This window comes from Equus przewalskii, chromosome 27 (assembly GCF_037783145.1).
Source record: "Equus przewalskii isolate Varuska chromosome 27, EquPr2, whole genome shotgun sequence".
NCBI lineage: Eukaryota > Metazoa > Chordata > Mammalia > Perissodactyla > Equidae > Equus > Equus przewalskii.
The window spans coordinates 30,793,112-30,813,706 of record NC_091857.1 but is presented as its reverse complement, the minus strand read 5'-3'; the positions used below and the strand labels follow the sequence as shown (position 1 = coordinate 30,813,706).

The 20,595-nt window shown below is 44.3% G+C and overlaps 1 protein-coding gene across 2 annotated transcripts in view; it reads right to left on the bottom strand.

Moving 5' to 3' along the window:
* Positions 1–1,079: 1,079 nt before the first annotated feature.
* The window catches only part of KCNE2 (potassium voltage-gated channel subfamily E regulatory subunit 2), a 65,398-nt gene continuing 45,882 nt past the window's right edge, over positions 1,080–20,595 (bottom strand). Inside the window, exons 1-2 of one of the 2 annotated variants that reach the window (XM_008516991.2) lie at positions 7,051–7,185; positions 1,080–1,604 (exon numbers count right to left, since the gene is read on the bottom strand). In XM_008516991.2, the coding sequence (XP_008515213.1) occupies positions 1,221–1,592 (372 nt within the window). In that variant the 5' untranslated portion in view covers positions 1,593–1,604; positions 7,051–7,185 and the 3' untranslated portion in view covers positions 1,080–1,220. Of the gene's footprint in view, positions 1,605–7,050; positions 7,186–20,595 lie in introns of those variants that run through there. The other variant, XM_070597209.1, reaches the window with a different exon arrangement.

Here is a 20,595-nt window from a genome sequence, read left to right as displayed (position 1 = left end):
CCCCTCGTTTCCCTGCAATAGTTCTGCCCACTTTGTGTTGATCTCTCTCATAACCTTGTCACGTTATGTCATCATGGTGTTTATGTATAGGACTCCCTCTCTACTCAGTGTGTTCCTCCAGCTCAGGGAGTCTCGTTCATCTCTAGATTTCTGGGGTCTAGGCCAGTGACCCAAGTAGACAAATGTTAAATGTTGCTTATCGAATTAATGAATGAAGGCACCTAATCTGTGGACTGCTGATTCCTCATTTATAAATGAAATGATATGATGAGAATATGAGGTGCCCCCCTGACATCCTATGATATCGTGAACCCCAAGGTGCAAAATATTAAGAAGATACTGTCTAGCTTTTCAACAGACATCAGCAATTTAGACACTTTCTATACCTTTCGTCTCTCAAAACATAAGTGGAAATAAGTAATTGTAAATAGAAAATAAATTGAGTGAAAAGAATAGGTTGTTTATAAAGTAATGTTACAACTTCATATTTTTTCTAAAATAATGAGAACTTTTAAAAGTTAATTTTCTCTAAAACTTTAAGTATTCGTTTAAAAATATGTTTCTGTTGCACTGGGTAGTTCTTAAAGATTCTGCATCTCTGGTGTGGACTATTTTCCCTTGTGAAATGTTTGTCCTATCTTCGGACTTCCAGATAAACTAAATGCCAGGAAAACAATACACATAAAGTAACCCCATGATTCTGTTCATTCATCATTTCAAAATATACGTTCATGAATTAATAAAGAAATGCTCCTGTGTCAATCCAGTAGCAAGTGATAGATTTTTGAACCTCAGCTTCTGGGTAATACATCTGGGTTATTTATAAATTGAATTAGTCACAGACAAAATAACGTTTCATGAGAAAGAACGTCCAGTGATTTGTTAATCTCTCCTTTCTACCCTCACTGCCACTGCCCAGGCACTTTACTTCAAATTTGGCTTTATTTTCACTGTTGACATTGATTAAAATGACATTTACATTGTACAGAAAGTAAAAGAGGTCTTCGGCATCAAATATTTTGCTCTGCCGAGAAGCACGAATCACTGAGATTGAAATGTCATCTGTCTTAATTGACCAACCACATGATCTCCATGGAAATTCTCAACAAAGACCAAGGAACTTAATGTCTTCTGAGCAATGACAATTTGAATTTGCTCCATGGCACGGGCATCCCTTCGTGCCTGGATGTCACAGGTTGGCTTTATGGCTCTCTTGCTTATCAAGGCGACATCTGGAACTCGGTTGCACTAATGTTCTTGTGGATGGTGGCCTTTGGTTCCTCTAGATTCAAAATTTGACTCCTGTATTTCTCTTGCCAGTCCTCTACGATGTACTGGTGGTAGGGGTCGTTGGAGTGTTCTCGTCGCTTGGATTTCACCGTGCTCACCAGGATGGCTACAATGATGAAAGAGAACATTCCAATCATCACCATAAGGTACAAGATGACATAGTAGAAATTCTCAGCGTCCACTTTAGCTTGCAGGGCCTCTTGCTCAGCTGTCGTGTTCCTGCGCCAATTGTTCATATAGGTAATAAAAATCTTTTTGAAGACATCTTCCAGGGTCTGTGTCAAATTGGATAAAGTGGGCATCTTGCCCTTCTGCTGCAATTTAAATCATAAGATAGTTGAACAAGGTTAAGAAAACGGATCCTTTCTGCATTTGGCTACCTTAAGGGATGGAGGGAGGGGCATCCGTGGGGAAGTAATATTATTTCTTCTTAACCTGGCTGGTGATTGATTGAGTGCATAGTTTGTTATCCTTTAAATGTTTCGTATGCATTTTATGAATTTTTTGCATACTTGACATCTTGCAATAAAAGTTTAATGGAAGAGATAAAACTATATATAGTATGCTCCCAATTTATATACGTAAATAAATGTGTACATGCCTATGAAAATGGAAAAGACTGGAAATAAACGTTTCAAAATGTTGATAGTGGGAGGTATGTTTAAAGAAAATTCTTTTTCTTTTTTATACTTTTCTAATGTTCCAAATTTTCATCACTAATCTTGCATTACTTTGTTTTTAAATAGATCAGTAACCTCACAATGGCTAGCACAATGCCTTGTTCATAGCAGGCGTTCAACAAACACCAGTTGAATGAAACAGTGACTCATGTATGTCCCGTGTTTTTAGAGAATTACGGGGCAGAAGATTGCAAGAGCATTGACAGATTTTGTGGTTTGTTTCATCTCCTGTGTCTAGGCAGTTCTTTTTCCAAATATCCCAAAGAGATGAGTATGTACATCCAAATTTGAAAGAAGTATTTTAGGTAAGCGATACAAAGAAACAACCTGAGAGATGATTCGTATTTCTCAAATCCAGCTCTCCTCTCCATCCTCACTATCACTGCCCAGCTGCCAACATCTCTCACAGGGATGATACAACGCAATCCAACACAGCTCTCCCCGAAGCCATCTTATGGGGGGCACGTCTGTCCTGCACAGCAGTCAATATGCTCTTTTTACGACAGAAATAGGGTGGTATCATTCCCTTGCTTTTAAAACAATGCAACACCTTCCTGTTGTTCTTAAAATAAAATCCTAATTTCTTATCGGGGTGTACCTGGCCAGGCCTGAGCTGACCCCTGACCACCTCCCCATTTACCCCACACTCACAGAAATCTGGTCATACTGGCCTTCCTTCCTGCAAGTTGATAAACATTCTCCTGCTTCAGGACATTTGCATATTCTATTCCTTCAAAGTAGAATACTCTTGCCCTGTTCGTCCCTCTGCTACCCTCTGCCCCTTACAGTCCTAGCTTAACTGTCACTTCTGAGAAAACTTCCTTGGCCCTGCTCTCAGTTGGTTCCCACCACCACCATCACCACCACCGCTTTTCTCCAAGAGCATCTTGTTATTTTTCCTCAAAGCACTCTTTGCAATATGTGGCAGTTGTGCATATCTATCACTGGTATGTGTCTGTGTCTGTGTGTGTGTGATTATTGGCTTCTGGTCTCATCTTTCCTTCTTGACTGTCATCTCCGTGAGGACAGGCCTCAAATCCCCTTTGTCTACCTTGGCCCAGCCCAATGTCGGTCACAGAACCTGACACATAGTTGGCACCCAATGAATGTCTGATGAATAAATTAATGTGCCAGGGACATGCTAGACATTGGAAATGCCGAGATGATGAATACGAGCATTCTGTCTGTGGAAGCTCAGTGTAGTGGGAGAGATGCAAACAGATGACAATGCGAAGTGCCAAGAGTTGTGACAGGTATGAACAAGTGATAAAGGAGCTCAGAGGACCGAGCTGAACCTGGTTCATAAATGGGCATGGAGGTGTGAACAGAACCAGAAGGACTACAGGCAGGAAGGAAACCTGTGATTGGCTGGGACCTGCAGGTCCACCCAGTCAATACAAGCCCAAAGGACCCAACCACAGGTTTGCCTGATACTGTTCTGAAAGGAGTGTCCCCTCTCTTTAACATGTGTCTTCCTTTCCTCCTATGAAAAGAGATGTTTCAGACCTCCCTGCCTTGGAAAGGGGGACAGACAAACTTCCAGGTCTTTCTCCCACAGAACATGCCTTCCCAACATTTCCCACATTGAGAGTTACTGTCACTAAGATAATATATGTTTCTCAGTCTGTTTTAAGTTCTATTATTCAAAGAACTCTAAGATCTTCCTCTCCTTCTCACCTCCACGCAAAGCCTAGTGGGTTGAAAAGAAACTTAACAAGTAGATGATTGCCTCAAAGCCAGGCCAAGCTCATATTCCAAGCAATGTAATAGAGACATGCTTTTCCCCACTTAAAATAATACAGTTCACTGAAAGAGTGTAGATAAGTGGCTTTAATCCTACTCAAGACTTCACCACTGGCTCCTAACCCTTGGAGAGACAAAGTCTACTCATTTTGGGGGAGTTCACCCTTGTTTCATCAATTGAAAGGCAACTACCCACACCCTCTGTGTTGTGTCGGGTCTGGTCTTACAAACGCTACGGGGCAGGATGACTTCACCTGCGAGCGTTCCTACCTTCCGTCTCGGCCAACCCTTCTCCACCTCATCATCCGATGAAGCAAATTGTGATTTTGCCAGCTTATCTGTCCCCCTGCTCACCCTCCAGAGAGATTTCAGTTTCCTTTTGTGAAGCCAAATTGGAAAATGGGTAGAACATAGAGACAACTGGAAAAGAACCAGAAGATCTAAGTTTACAAAATAAAGGGCTGGTAATGGGGCAGAGGAAAGTCACAGGGATGGGCATTGAGGGAAGCTGGTGTGGGGGCGTGTCCTGAACAACTGTGGAGGAGGAAGAAACCAAGAAGGGGAAGAACGAACCTCTTCCAGGTAGAGACTCAGATCCCTTGTAGGGTTCTTTCTGAGATCCTGTCAATATTGGAATTATTCTAGCTACTTTCACTTGTTGGATAGCACTTCTTTGAAGCAACTCCAGTATGCACTGGGCCTCATGAGGCCCTGCCTTGGATCTGGGCTCCCCCAGAGAGGGGGTGGCGCTACAAGCTCCTAAGTGACTTGAGCTTCTCTCCCCACCCCACCTCCCATGTGTCTCCTTTGTGAGCTGTGCTTGGAGTTCACCAGTGGCTCCTCTGAGTGGAGGAGGTAAAGGTCCCAGTGTGATAGGGGATGGGCAATAGGACAGGCCACACTCACTGCCAACATCCTTCTGCGAATGTTTTCATCAAAGCAGCTGGTTAGCTTTTCACCACCTGTGGAAAACCCAGGTCAGTGCCTGACTCATAAGAAGTGCTCAGTCATTAGTCCCCTTCCTTCAGGGCTCTGAGGAATGGGGACATGGAGAGGTATGTTTCGATGCTTAGCAAGCCCATCTGGGATTGGGTGCCTCAAGGGAAGGCTGAGAGTCCACAGCCAGAATGAGGATGGGGCACTTTAAATATTGAGGGGGAGGGAATTGGGTCCCAAAGGAGAAGGGAGGGAGCACTGAAGTAACCCTGGTCTTCTGAATGACTTTGCCTGTGTTGTCCCGCGGAAGAAGAAGGAAATACAATTTCTCCAGGACAAAGGAGCTGAATGTTTCCTGACTCACATGCACAAGAAAGTGGTATGCTCTTGTAGTTTCAGAAAACTCACCCCCCAGCCTTTCCCTGGCTTCCCAGTCTGGGTTGGAGACCCCTTGTCTATGCTTCTTCTGCAAACTGCCATGTTTGCTTGCTTGTTTTCAATTACCTGTTTCTTGTGTGCTCATTCATGTGATGCTCAGAACCACGCTATGACATTGGGGTTATTACCTCCACTCTAGAGACAAGGAAACTGATGTTCAGAGAGCGTCAGTCATTAGAATCATCATTACACGAGAGCCTGAGCTGATGGTGGGCTGAGACTGTTTTATTTGTCTTTGAATCCCAGGGCCCAACGTCGTGGTTGGGACATAGTGGCCTTTACTAAATGTTTGGTGGATGAATGAGTGTTTCTCTCCGCGTCCTGTGGAATTCGACTGGAAACTATGGGAACAGTGATTCTTAACTTATTTTCAGGGGAGGGGAGAGGAAGAGTTCACAGATCCCTTGAAAAGTGTACATATGCACATACGAAGCTCTACATTCACTTTCAGGGGCCTCCTGGGCCTCCCAAAGCCCCTCCAGAATCTCTGCAAAAAAATCTCGCTGAGATGAGGGACGTCAGTGCCCAATTCCACTGGAGTCATTTGGGTTTGTTTGAAGGTGCGGGTGTGGTAGCATTCACCGACCTGTTGGCGCTAATACCGCTGATTCTTAGCTCTTCTAACGTGGACAAAGGCCCCTGCTAGGCAGATCAGGAGAGGCTTAATCACAGAGCCGAAAAGGTCCTAAGGGGGTTAAGTCCCCAAGTGCTGACCCCTGGCCAGGCTGAAAAAGTCAAGTCCAAGGGGGATTCGCTTTTTGAACTCTGTTGCATGAGACATGACTGAGCAGTCCATTGTCTGTTCCAGGAGCACACAAAAAAGCAAACCACAGTGTGTGAAAGCAGTTTCATTGGTGGACATTATGCTAAAACATATTCAAATAAATTTACATCTCTGATATCTAGAGTAACTGTTTAGCTGGTAGACCTTGACCATATTTGGTATACATACTTCTCCCTCCTATAGAGAGAATACCATAATTGGTGTTTACTTCAGTAATGTGAAGGCAACTATTATTAATGTTCCATTAAACCATATTAAATTGCTCTTTATATAAGTTAAAAATGGTCAAATACTGGCAACTTCATATAGTTTGACCTAATATATATAGTCCTATATTTTGGGGCATTTTCAATAAATAATTCATGCTCGAAAACCAGGATAGGCCCCAAGAGATTATTTAGGCTGGACTATTCACTTGCCAGGTGGAGTGACTGTAGCCCACAGAGCTTCAATCACTGACCCAAGGTCACAAGGTTTGCATGTTGGCCACGTGCAACTTGGGGACTAGAAACCCAAGTCACCCAGCTTAGCACCCAGCACCCTCTCTGTCCTAGCAGAGGTCACACGTTCCAATAACTCCCTGTTTATATAGCCTGTGGCTGGTGAGCTCAACTGGGCAAAAGAAATGAGACCGAGACCATGGGTGAGCTCATGCACGTCAATTAGTTCTGCCCTTTCTTTGGACACATAATAATTCCCTTATTCCAGCTGTGCCTGTCACAGTGTGTGTAATTCATAACAAGGGCAATCTGGACACTATGAGGAAAGTAACACCCACTTGATCCCCAGATCCAAAGTTCTGTCTTCTCGAAACATGGTGGATCATTAGCATCACCTGAGCCTGCAGAAGGCAGCAAAGTCTTTCATTTTTATATCAAGAATAGAAAAAAGATACACTTATCTACATTTACCATGAAACTCCCATAAAAAAACTTCCAAAATTTCATCCAAAGGCAATTACTGAAGGAATGAGTAAGGAAATACTACTGAAAAAAAAAAGAAGAAGAAGAGGAAAAAGAAAGAGAGGGAGGGAAGGAGGGAGGGAGGGTGGGAGGAAGAAACGAAGGGCTAGGTATTATGCCACAAAAATCATTCCTTTTATAATTTTCTGGAAAAGGAAAATAGAGAGCTTCATTACTTAATTCCTCAAAAAATAAAGAATTTGCAATGGAAACTTACCGAGGCAGTGTGTGGGCAGTGGGAAATTCCTTGCTAAAAGCTAGGCTGATCTGAACCTTCTTGTTGGTGTTGTCGAGCTCTTAGGATTGTGCATAAATCTCAGTGGGCTGGGCACTCTCAACTCGCAGCCAATTAAGCCCTTGCTAGATGCAGCCGGCAATCCTAGGCTTTTATGAACCCAAATGTTTAATCTAATCTTATATGGAGAGTCAAACACTGACCGGCATTTGGGCATTAACCTTGGAGCCTGATGGGCTGTGCCTGCTTGGAGTCTGGCATTGGGCAGAGGCAGCACGAGTTCCCTCTTCAGGCCCCGTAATGCCAGCTCCATCCAGCACAGTGCCTGGGCACAGTGACTGACCCTCCCAGGAAAAGTCTCAATGGGCAGCACCATTTCTTGCCAGAACTTGCTTGGAGGGAAAGCATCCCAGAGAGATGAGACGAACGTGGGCATCCCTGGGTGGTTGGCGTAGGTTGAGAGGAAGGCCAGTATGATTCAAGGCAAGTGACCCTGTTCTGACCACCTCTGCATAAGGCAAATTTTGTTTAAATATGCCTCTCTTGGACAATTTCCAAATGACTTTATAAGAACATTATCATCTTTTGAAATAGAAACTGGCTACTATACGGAGGAAATGGAAGCAAGTCCAGCAAAGTATGTAAACACCTCAAAAGAGCTAACCAAACTCTACTTACCAAAAGATCCTTTTCTATCATGGTGGGAGTCCTTGGAATTTGGCAGAGCGGTGCTTAATAAGAGCTAACACTTATTGAGTATTACCACGTGCCAGGGCCTTCTCAGATGCTTTTATTGTATTAGCCTCAGGTAGTTATTGCCACAACCCGCTGGAGAAGGTACTATAACCTTGACAGCGGAGGCAATCCAGGCACAGAGAGGTCAAGAGCTCAAGATGATAGAGGTAGAGCCAGGATTTGAATTCAACCCTGCATGGCGGCTGCAGAAGTTACAGTTCTCTAAAATCACTGGAGGGTCGTAGGGCTGGCCATGACCGTGACCTTGAAGCTGTGTAAAGGAAGGTTGACTTTGTTTTACAGTTGGATTTCCTCATTAAGTGGTGCTCTGAACAATGTGGTTTGAAGAACACTGGGTGTCTAGGATTTTAAATTATCTCCAAATTATGGTAGTTAACATGGTAGGTATGATCTGAAGAAGTAAGGACCTCTATAACTCCACACCATTTGTCCTCGTCGATTGTCTTCACTGAACAAGATAAGGCAAACCCAACCGGAAAGAAAGGAATGGTTTGACGGTCCAGTTGGGCTGAAGGTGTCTCCTCAGAAATGGAAGGAAGACATTCAAATGGCTCCGTGGGAAGTTCTACTGGGGTGACTATGCCACCTGCTGGTGGAAACAAGGAACAGAGGCCCATCTCCCTCACTCTTCAAGTAGCCCTGGCTGTTTGACTTCACGTCTTGAATTCTCCTAGGGCAAAGGTGAGGAGAATCAAAAGAGTGCACAAGTCTACACTTCGGTGACTAGAGGCAGAATTGGAAAGCGATATGTCCTGGAGGCTAAGAGCTCGGCTTTGGAGGCTGAAAAACCAGGTGAGCAAATTACTTAGCGTTTCTGATCTTTGAATCCTTCATCTGTAAGAATCCTCCTTAGTGGATAGCCATAAAAATTAGATGAGATGATGGATATAAACCACTTATTACAGAACCTGACACATAGTAGGGAAGTAAGTGCCCCATACATATTAATTTTTGCTATTATTTTTAAGAGAAATAAGCAAGAGGACATGGCAGTGAGAGGCAGAGCTTGACCAGACCTCACCGAGGAAAAGAATGTTCTAGCGCCGGGTGAAGAGTAGGTCCTTGATGGTTTATTTTTAGATAGCTCTTCCCCATGCCCTGATATGCAATTCACATGACTGGAAAGAGATGGGGACCTGAGGAAATGGATGCATAAGCAAGTGTACATATGATCCAAGTATAGTTACAAGCTGGAGAAGAACGGAAGGGGGAATGGACTGTTTCACGTTTCCCCTTGACAGGCGTCAGCCCCCTGACCTCTGCAGAAGGCTCTCAGACTCACTCTGCATCGCCCCCAGCCGGAAAGTAAAATGGTGTCTGCCCAGAAAGCAAGGTAGATAAAGGCAAATGTTCTCTCTGAAAATCAAATTGCAGCCCGCGTCTTTTCAGAGCTCCTCTGCCTACACGTGGCATATGTCTTTCAAACCCAGAGAGCCGAGTCTGCCTTTGGATTGAAATTGGATGTTATTCACTCTGACATCCGGCACTAACAAAAACCAAAACTCCCTCAAAAGAGAAGAGCTGTGGGAGACTTTGTTTAAAATCGAGTCTGCCTTTCAAGCTGCCAGAACTGTTCCTAGGGCCCCACGATGGATACAAACCAGCAGGCTAACGAGACTCCTTAATTGAAACACAGCAGCTAATGATAAATGATGGGGCATGCAGAAACTGGGGGTAATTGCCTTTGGAGAACTTCAAATCAGTTAGGGTCTCTCTGCCTCAAGCGAATCCTGCTACGAGATACCCCGCATGGGCTCTATCCACGGACCTACTGTTACCGTAAGGCAACAGAATTGATGACGCTACATCCATATCCTCATCCCTCCTCCGCACCCTCCCAGATAGTTGTGTCACCATTTAGGGTTCAGTCCAACTTCAGAGTTTGCATTTCTATGATGATAGAAATATTGTTCTTTGATGTCCCAAGTAGTGAGCTGTAATTACATCTCTCCTATACAAGTTTTTGTTTTTCATGGAGTGAATAGTTATTTCATCTTTGCTTAGCTACCTTTGATCTCTTAGACATCAAAGCTACCTTTGATAGGGGGTATCTCTTTCTATATTCCTCAGTGGTTCAACATCACTAGTCATTAGGAAAATGAACTTACGACCACAATGAGATACCCACTATACACCTACCAGAATGGCTAAATTTTAAAAAGACGGACAACACGAAGTGTTGATGAGAATGTGGAGTAACTGGAACTTTCATGCCTTGCTGGTGGAAATGTAAAATGGTGCAACCACGTGGGAACAGTTTGGCAGTTTCTTAGAAAGTCACTACGTGGCCCCAATAATCTCACTTTTGGGTATTTACCCAAGATAAGTGAAAAAAGTATGTCCACACAAAGACTTACACATGAATGTTCATCATAGCTTTATTCGTAATAGCTGAAAACTGGGATTAATCCAAATATCCCTCAACAGATGAATGGGTAAACAAATTATGGTATATCCGTACAATAGAATATTGCTCAACAATAAAGGTGAATAAACTAACGATACGTGCAACAACACGGATGAATCTCAAAAACGTTATCTGAGCAAAAGAAGTCAGATAGAAAAGAGGTCGTACCGCATGATTCCATTTCTAGAAATTCCAGAGAGGCAAAAGTAATCTATCATGATAGAAAGCAGATCAGTCGTTTCCTGGGGCCAGATGAGGGGAAGGTTGACTGCAAAGGATTGAGAGAGAACTTTTTGGGGGTGACTGAGTTGTTTTAGAGCTTGATTTTAGTGGTGGTTGCCTGGGGGCATGCATTTGTCAGGACTATGCGCTTAAAATGGGTACATGTAATTTTATGTAAACTATACCACGATAGAGTTGATTTCTTAAAACTCCATGTTTATTTAGGTGACTTGTAAATTCACATCTCCAGCCCGGTCCTCTCCTCTAAAGTTCAGACTCAAATATCCAAATGCTTACTTGACATTTCCACTTGTATGTATAATGGACATCTCAACTTCAAAAGTCCAAACAGAACTCAATTCTCCCACCAAATCTGCTCCTCCTCTGTACTCTGTGACAGTAAAGTGGCCTCACCATCCTCCCAGTTCCTTAGGCCAAAACCCTAAGAATTAGCTTTGATTTCTTTCTTTTCCTCACCTCCCACATCTAATCCACTAGAAAATACTTTTGACTGCCTCTCATGAAAGAGAAATCTCTCCAAGCCTTGAGCATTCCCACTGGCAATGAACCTACCAGAACCATAGAACCTACCCCAATCTCTTTGAAAACTGTGCCTACGCTTTTGTGTCAAAAATTAGCATAATGGTCAATTGAAAAGAAGAGTTACAATCCTTCTCATGAGCCAACTAGACACCTGTTCTCAGAATCTTGCCTTTTCTTTGTTGTACTTTCTCATTGCTGCCCTTAACCTAGTTCTTTCCATTTCTGCACAGGCAGGCCCTTTGACTTGTCTTTTTCGCCTGGCAAGCAATAAATTCAGCTTTGTTTCCGACTGCTCTGGTGGTTTTCTGTCTTCATTTGACACTTCAAAACACATCCCAACTCAGTCTGCTTCTCTTCAAACCACCCTGGCTCGTGGCTGGACTGTGTCATGACTTGCTCACTGCTTTCAGCTTTCCACTCTTTGTCCCCATTCATCCACCTCTAAGAGCAACCAGCAAGATCTTTTAGAAACATAAGCCAGAACATGCTAATCCCTTACTTAAAACTCCCCATGGCTTTCCCAGCACCTTCAGAGTAAAATCCAGAATTTTTAGTGCAGCCCACCAGGACGTAGCCCCTGGTGCCCTCTCTAATCTCATCTTCCGGTCCTAGCCTGATCCTGCTTCCCTGCTCCTCTTTTTTCTGCCTTAGCAACTGTATTCGTTTCTCATTGTTGCTGTAACAAGTTACCGTGAACTTGGTGGCTTAAAACAACACAGATTTATTATCTTAAAGTTCTGGAGGTCAGAAGTCTTAAGTGGGTCTCACTGGGCTAAATTCAAGGTGTGAGCAGAGTTGGTTCCTTCTGGACACTCTTAGAGGAGAACCTGTTTCCTTGCCTTTTCCACATTCTAAAGGCTGCCTGTATTCCTTGGCTCATGGCCCCTTCCTTGTATCACTCCAATCTCTGCTGTCATCATCACATTTCTTACTAACAACTCTGACCCTCTTGCCTTCCTCTTATAAGGACATTTGTGATTGTACATGGCCTGCCCAGATGACCCAGGATAATCTCATCTCAAGGCTATTAATTTAATCACAACTGCAAAGTCCCTTTCACCACATAAGGTAACTTAATTCATAGGCTCCACAGACTAGGACGTGGACATCTTTGAGGGGCCATTTTTCAGCTACCACAGCATCTTTGCATCAGCTGTTTCCTCTGCCTGGAATGCTCTTCCTACACATCTTAGCACAACTCACTTCTTCTTTACTTCAAATGACATCTTCTTAGAAAGGTTTTTTTCCTGCCTATTCAATTTGTAACACTGGTGTCCACCCCAGTGACCAGCCACTGTTTTATTTTCCTCAGAGCATTTTTAATTATCTAAGTTGTGCGGGGCCGCCACATACGGTTGCATAGGCTGGACAGTTCACAACCAGGGACCACTATTCCTTTGGACTAGAGTGTGAATGGAGTCTGTGTGCAGCCTGCACTGCCATACATGGCATGTTTGAATTCCAAAATCATGTTTTATTGCTTGGTTTTTTTTCTTCCTATCTCTGAGGAGAACTTGAGCTTCTTGACAGCAGAAACTTTGCGTTGCCCTTTTTGAGTCTGGTGAAACAAAAGCTCTCGCTGCTTCCCAAATTCATGGGAAAGGTAGCAATTCTAGATTCCAGTTCTGATGAAATCAACAACCTCATCGATTTACAAGGTACTGAGATTATTCTTTCAATCAAAAACATGCTTGGAAAAGAAACTTTCATCATTTCAAAAACATTAATAGCACTTGAAGTTTCCAAATGGGGCTCATAAAATAGGAAGCTTGTTTGACGGTCTTAGCATAAGCATGATGGTTTTGCGAAAAGCTGGAGCTGGCTGTGCTGGGAAGGACTGAGAGTTTCATGCAACTGCACACTGAGCTTCTAATTTCTCTATGCCCAGCTTTAGAATATTAGAAGAGATGACAATGATTCTAGAGTGGACGACATTATCTGACTGAGGAACTCCCGGAATTGTCTTCTTCTCTAAGCCACAAACAAGTGCAGCCATTTCTTTTTTATTTTAAAGATTGGCACCTGAGCTAACATACGTTGCCAATCTTTTGTTTGTTTCTTTTTTCTTCTTCTTCTCCCCAAAGCCCCCCAGTACATAGTTGTATATTCTAGTTGCGAGGGCCTCTGGTTGTGCTCTGTGGGATGCCACCTCACCATGGTCTGATGAGCGGTGCCATGTCCATGCCCAGGACCCAAACCTGCAAAACCCTGGGCCGCCGAAGCAGAACATGCGAACTTAACTATTCAGCTATGGGACTGGCCCTCAGGCTCAACCATTTCTGACAAATATGGCTTCACCCGGACCCCCCAGACACATGGGCTTCTTTTGTTTATCAATGAAAGAAGCAACCTTGTAGGATGCTTCTGAGACGCTGCTTTAGTGTAGAGCAAACCAAATTCTGTTAAAGTTTATCCTCTTCAGATGGAGCCTTCACCCGAGGTGCTTCCCCAGCTTTTCTGGCTTCATGCTTTTGGGGATGAGAATCTTGCCACCGAGAAGCAGCAGGCCTATTCTGCAATGGCAAGCCAAAGGACATCTCAGCATCATCATGTTCTATTTTCCTCCAGCAAGGACCAAAGTGCACAATGACACATGGCATAACCTACTGGCAGGGTATTGTCTTAATTTCTGTTTATCTTGGTAGCATTTCTCCACAGGTGCATTAATCTGGAGTGAGTGAATGAGACCTTGCCATTATATGAGGCCATTTGATAAAGATGATTTTCAAGGAAGAAAAGGATCAAAACAAACAAAAGAGAATCAGCAGCATGAGGGCTACAGGCATGTGGGGATTCAAACAGGATGGAAAGATGAGAAGGGAGGCCCGGAACTCAAGGGACAGCGTGGGGCTTCCTGTCCCCCAGGAGCTGTGGGAGGCCCATGGGCCCTTGTAGGGAAAAGAAGATCAACCCAGACAGGGAAACAGAGGAGGGGTCACAAGCAAACTTTGCTTTCTAGTTTTGCCAAGAATCAGGCCTGCCTTTTGGTCTTTGCTCAGAATCCAGGTTCCTGTTAGTGCAACCAGTGAAACTCTTTCCAGATGTATTCTTGACAGCTCTCCTCATTCCTGAGCCCTTCATTTGGGCAGATGGTTGAGTGGGTTTTCTCTGGAGCGTCTGTGTCTGATTCAAAGACAGAAGCCAGGGATGGAGAGTGTCCGGGGCAGGAAGAGTCCTGTGTGCTCCCTGGGAACACCCACCCCCCAACTCCATCACCATGGGCTCCCAGCCCTCTTGGCGCACTCAGGTTTGGCCTCAGTGGGGCACATCTGCCAAACCCAAGCACCTGCTCCCTTAAGAAATCTTCTCTAAGATTTCCCTCTCCTTGAAAATTTGAAACAAATCCATGGTTCCTTGCCTTGTCCTGGAGAAAACTATCTCCAAGTCTTTCCTGAGTTCAAAGTGTGGTAGCTTTAAGAATTTGCTTCACCTCACACCTTTTAGGATGGCTATTACCAAAAAAACAAAAAACAACCAGTGGTGATGGGGGTGTAAAGAAATTGGAGCCCTTGCACACTGCTGGTGGGAATGCAAAATGGTGCCGTCACTATGGAACCACTATGGAGGTTCCTCAAAAAGTTAAAACTAGAACTACCATATGATCCAGCAATCCCAGTCCTGGGTATTTATCCAAAAGAGTTGAAATCAGGATCTCGAAGAATATTAGCACTCCCACGTTCATTGCAGTGCTATTCACTATACCTAAGATGTGGAAACAAGTTAAATGTCCATCAGTGGATGAACGGATGAAGAAAATGTGGCATATACATACAATGGAATACTATCCAGCCTTTAAAAAGAAGGAAATTCTGTAATGTGTGACAACATGGATGACCCTGGAGGACATTATGCTAAGTGAAATAAGCCAGGCACAGAAAGACAAACAGAGCCTGAGTTCACTTCTATGAGATACCTAAAATAGTCAAATTCAGAAAATCAGAGTGGAATGGTGGTCACCAGGGGCTGGGAGGAGGTGGACGCGGGCAGTTACTAATCAACAGGGGCAAACTTTCAGTCAAGCAAGATGAATAAGCTCTAGGGATCTGCTGTCCAACACCGTACCCAGAGTCCACAATACTGTATTTGACACTGAAGTTTCTTAAAAGGGTAGAGCTCACACTAAGCGTTCTTGCCACAATGCAATGAAATTAAAACAAAAGACTTTGCTTCAGATCCACAACCCCAGGGAGACAGCACAACTTTACTGAGTATCCAGAAAAGGGATGGCCAGGGGGGACCTGCTGCCCTCTCTGGAGAATTCCTGAGGACCACTTTCTGGTTTCTGGTCTTTCAAGCCTGACTATTCAGGGTTTTTATTATAGGTTCCCCTCTGCCAGGGCTAGAGAAAGAAAACCTAAACCAGAGGCTGTGGTATTCAAAGCCACCACACTGTGTCCCCACAGGGCTGTCGATCAGGCACGGCTCATAAAGCAGCCAAGTCTGGAGGTGTCAGTTCTGCATGTAAAAGTGGCTTTGCAGGGTTATTGGCAGGTGGAGTCTCCCCCCACCTGCTCTAGCTGCCAACAGCCCTTAGCAAGGCTGCCAGCTTATTTCCTTTTTAATTTCTTTTTTTTTAAGAGAGTGATGAATACAACCATTCTATATAGTTTAATTTTTTTAATTTTGAAATCATTATAGATTCAGAGGAAATCGCAAAAATGTAGAGTCTCACGTGCCCTTCGCCCAGCTTCCCCCAGTGGTGGCATCTTACAGAGCTATAAGGTACTGTCAAACCCAGGAAATTGACATTGATATGATGCTGTTAGCTAGACCACAGACCTTATTCAGATTTCACTGTTTTTACCTGCATTCATTTGCATGTGTGTGTGTAGTTTGATGCAATTTCATCTAATGTATACATTCACAGAGCCATCACAATCAAGGTACAGAACTGCCCCCTAGCCACTGAGGAACTCCCTCTTACCCCACTTTACACTTGTACCCCCCCACCCCTTCTCTATCCCCCGGTCGCCTTCTCTATTAACCTGTCATTTCAGCAATGTTCTATAAATAGGATGATGCAGCACAGAACCTTTTGAGACTGGCTTTTTTTTCCCACTCAGCATAATGCCCATGAGCTCTATCCAAATTGTTGTGTATGTCAATAGCTAGTTTATTTCTATTTCTGAGCAGTACTCCATTATACAAATGTCTAACTTTTCACCTGCTGAAGGACATTTGAGTTTTCCATTTTTCGCTATGGTGAGCAGAGCTGCTATGAACATTTACCCACAGGTTTGGGTGTGAGCACTAGTTTTCATTGCTCTGAGATAAATGCTCAAGTGCACAATTGCTGGGTCATACGGTAGATGCATGTTTCGTTTGCTAAGAAATTGCCAGATTCCAGAGTTACTGTCCCAGTTTACATTCAGCAATGAGTGATAACTCCAGTTGCTTCATTTTGTCACCAGCATAGCTTCATGTTTTGTATCCGTGGTTAGGAACCCCTAGGATTCAAAACGTTAGACCGACATGGGGCCTTAAAGATGATCCAGTCCAGCCCATTGATTACCCGGGGAGGGCCCAAGATGCTGAGAAGAGATCTGACCGTCATTTTCTCTCTTCACTCAATTCTTCTGTTATTATTGCTACCTTTCCTGTTTGCTGGCCTCAGGCAGAGCCGTCTCCTCTTTCTGATGTCTCTGAAAACTGGTCAAAGGTGAGGCTGGACCGAAGGGCCTTGTTTAAGTGTCAGGGGAAAATCTTACCGGGGAATTTGATCTTGTGCTTTGCTGCCATTGAAGAAACCAGGATCCCGCTGCACTTTCAGATTCTTGCGCTGCTCTTAGTGCACCGCTGCATCATCTTCTCTCAGGAAATTCCTAACAGCACCAAAGTTCTAATACAATCTGAATTGCAGCCTGTGGCCAGCTTCCCCAGGTTCACCCGCCCCTGCCCGTCAATAATGTCAACAGCCATTGCTACTAGCTCAGCTACTCCCATTTATTGAGCACCTGCTGTGTGCCAGGCAATGTGGGAGGCACTTTGTGTACCAAGCTTCCCATCTTTACTCCTATCTGCAAGATTAGTACAATGAGCTCATCTGCCGATGAGAAAAAATGGCTACAAAAGTCATAATCTCAGACTCAAAAGTTTGAGAATAAAAGAACTGGGTCTAAGTCGTTCTTTTGCACAACCATTCACAGTACAAAATGAATAAAATATTGTTTTTGGTGATCAAAGAGGCCTTTCCTGTCACTTTCTGAGCTGAAGTGTGCAGTGTGCCTCTCTTCCTAGGTTTTGTACCCGAAACTTAGGTAGCTGACACCAGATGGCGCCAAAGCTGAGCTTTTCCATGGCGCGGACCAGCTAGACCTTTCCCAGAAGCCCCGGATTGAGTCCTCATATCGCCGTGCGTGCTTCCATCGCAACCATAGGATTTTCTAGCACGTTAAGCTCTTTATTAAAATAGCAGGCATTTTTGCTTTCTTAAAAATCAAATCGCTAAATATTAACATCCACACATCTTTTAAAAGGGCTACACTTTACAGCAAAAAGTAAAGAAATACAACAGCCAGGTAGAACATAGAACCTTTCCAATAAGCATCAATTGTCTCAAATCGCTGTTTGTTCTAACTTGGACTTTTCTGTATGTGAATGCTCCTGAAAAACAGAAAAATGTTTCAGACCCTCACTTCGAGTGATTAAAAGCCACGAATTTCTTTGCAGTTCCCTGTGGAGATGAAGTGAAACCATGGCCGCAGTTTTCTTTACAACTGGGTTTGTTGGAGAATATTTTAAGAACTGAAGACCTCTTGTTTTGCTTGTCAGTGCCGAACTCCTCATAACCTGCTAATTTCCCTGTTTCTTTCTACGTGGATACATTCTTTTCTACTTCTTCATATGCCTGTACTAAAACACGAAAGCAGAAAGGCTACTACTTCATACAGGCTTCATATCCCAACAACCTCCCGTTTTCCTAATTCAGATATTTCCCGTGCAGGAATTTTTCTTCTTCTTAGTTCTCCTTTCTTTGAAGTTTCACGTTGGGTGACCAACTCGTGCTGTATTCCCTGGGAATTCTTTTCCATCCTGCATCCCGGGAATCCTCTTACTCCCAGGCAGAGTGGGGCAGTTCGTGAGTTTTAGTTTCAGTAAAACTTTACTTGAGTACAGTTTTAAGTTTGAGTAAAGTTAACTTGCATTGAATTTAAGATGAAGATTTAACTTCGACCACTGTAGCGAGCTTCATTCTCAATCATAGACCTATTCTTCGTTCATTTATTCATTCAGCAAACATATATTAAGAAAACTCAGGGGGCCGGCTCCGTGGCCCAGTGGTTAAGTTCGCGTGCTCCGCTGCGGCAGCCCAGGGTTCAGCTCCTGGGCGCAGACATGGCACCAGTTGTCAGGCCACGTTGAGGCGGCGTCCCACATCCCAAAACTAGAAGGACGTGCAACTAAGATATACAACTGTGTACGGGGGGGGGGGTTAGATAAAGCAGAAAAAAAAAAAAAGATTGGCAACAGTTGTTAGCCTAGGTGCCAATCTTTAAAAATTAATTAATTAATTAATTAAAAAAGAAAAAAAAAGAAAACTCAACTCCCTCTGCCATCCCAAATCCATCTAAGTAACTCTTAAGGTTCCCACATTTCACTGCAGCTTTTTGACACCGACAATTTGTGTTACACATCTGCTAAGACGCACAGTGCCCAACACAGCATCTAATCCATTCCATAGATGCTTCATTAACGGTTATTAAATGAAAGGAAAACAATGAACATCCCTTCTCCGTCATGGCTACTGCTTCTCTCTGGTTCTAAGTATGTCATCAGCCTAGGACCTTATAAGCCCCTCCTGGAAGCTAAAGAAAGTTCTTAGGAGGGAGTAGCAAAGGAGACATCATGATGTCACACGGGGTCTTGGCTCTGATAGGGGCAGCAGCGTCCAACAGCTTTTAGAACCTGCCTCAAACTTCAAAATTCCTTGTCAACTTTTCTGGGAATAAAATCTTCTCCAGTTTGTTTTCTGTGAGGCTTATATTTGTATTGATGAGAAGCTAGCATTTAGGAGGGACTCATAACTCGGGAGCAGTCTTCATTTTGCCCCAGACCTCAAAATCTCAGAAGAGGAGGTAGTGGCTGCCGGCGTGGGGGAGAGGAATTTTCCTGAGAGATTGTCCTCTATTCCCAAATAAGTTCTGTCTGTCTTTCCCAGCCAGACTCTCTATAAAAGGGAAAACTGGACAACAGACCGTGGGGAAGGAGCATGTCCTGGCAACTTTCTGTGAAACGCGTACACCACGCTGTTTACAAATTCCTGCAGCCAGGCCCGGCATCCAAATGTAGACAACTCTGTTTATGTAACTAAAATAGACGCTTATACCGTGCGATTAAGGTGGTACTGGGAGCTGGGTCACAGTGAGGAGCCATTTGCTGCAGCTGAGGCCAGAAAGGAGTGCAGGACACAGGACCCCCTGGGACCCTGAGCAGGTATGCAGTTTTTTGGACTAGTTTTCTGGTCCAGAAATCTCCCAGGGTAGGCATGTCTAAGATGCAGGGAGAGCCAAGAGAAGTCATAACCGGACATCCTACGTTTACTGTCAGCCTCAGAAGATGGAGTTCTTCATCTAAAAGGGACCAGTCCAGCACTGTCCCCTTCCAGCTGGGGGCACTAAAGGGCCTAGAGCAGCCAGCTTCTTTCTCAGCATGGTGTTTGGAATGAAGCTTCCATCCTTCACCACCAGGAGAAGACTTGTTCCAACATGTGGTTCCAATCAGCCACCCACTGCTTCGGTCAATAAGGAGGCTCGAATGTTCTAAGGTCAGGAGATGTACAGCCCAATAAAAGATTCCCTCCAAACCCTAGTCACAAACTCACCATGCCCGTCACAACCCTGGACCCCCAGCCTTGTGACTGGAACAGCCTTCCTCCATGAAACTCATTCTTTAAGACGCAGCTCAAGTGTCATTTCCTCTGCAAACATTCTTTAACCCCTCCCCACCTGGAAGAAGTCGTGACTGCCTCCTCCAGACATGGAGGCCACCCATCTGTAGACCCACCCACCCCACTCGCAGAGGAGCCCCTTGGAGTCAGGGTCTGTGTCTCGTCATCTTTCTACCAGCCTTGACCCTCGCATAGAACCCAGCATGGGCAGTCGTGGTGGTAAATGGCTTGTCTTTCTAAGTCATGGGAAGACGACATCCAGGGGCCATAGGACAAGAGCAGGAGCAGAAGTTAGTCTTGGTTAAATGCCAAGGAAGTTAGGGCCGACTTCCTTGACAGCACCTCCCCCCAATCTAGATTAGGTCCCCTTCTTATATGTTTGTACCACGTACCAGGAGCTGCTGGAGCATCTTGTGTGTGCTCACTCCCCTAGTGAGGGGCAGAGCTGGGTTTTATCCCGGGGCATCTGGTTGTGGCTCCCCGTGTATCCCCTCCTAAGACTTACCACGACAGTACTCGATTATTCTGTAATTATTTGTTTACTGCCTGCTTTCCTCTTTCACTCTCAAAAAGCCAGAAAATCCATCTTCTTCTCCGCTGACTTCTCAATGCCCAGCCCAGTTGTCTGGCTTAACGGGAATGAATGAACTGATGAATGGATGAACTCATTGATCAACCAGAGGAGGCCCGGAATAACTTAGGAGAGAGAGCC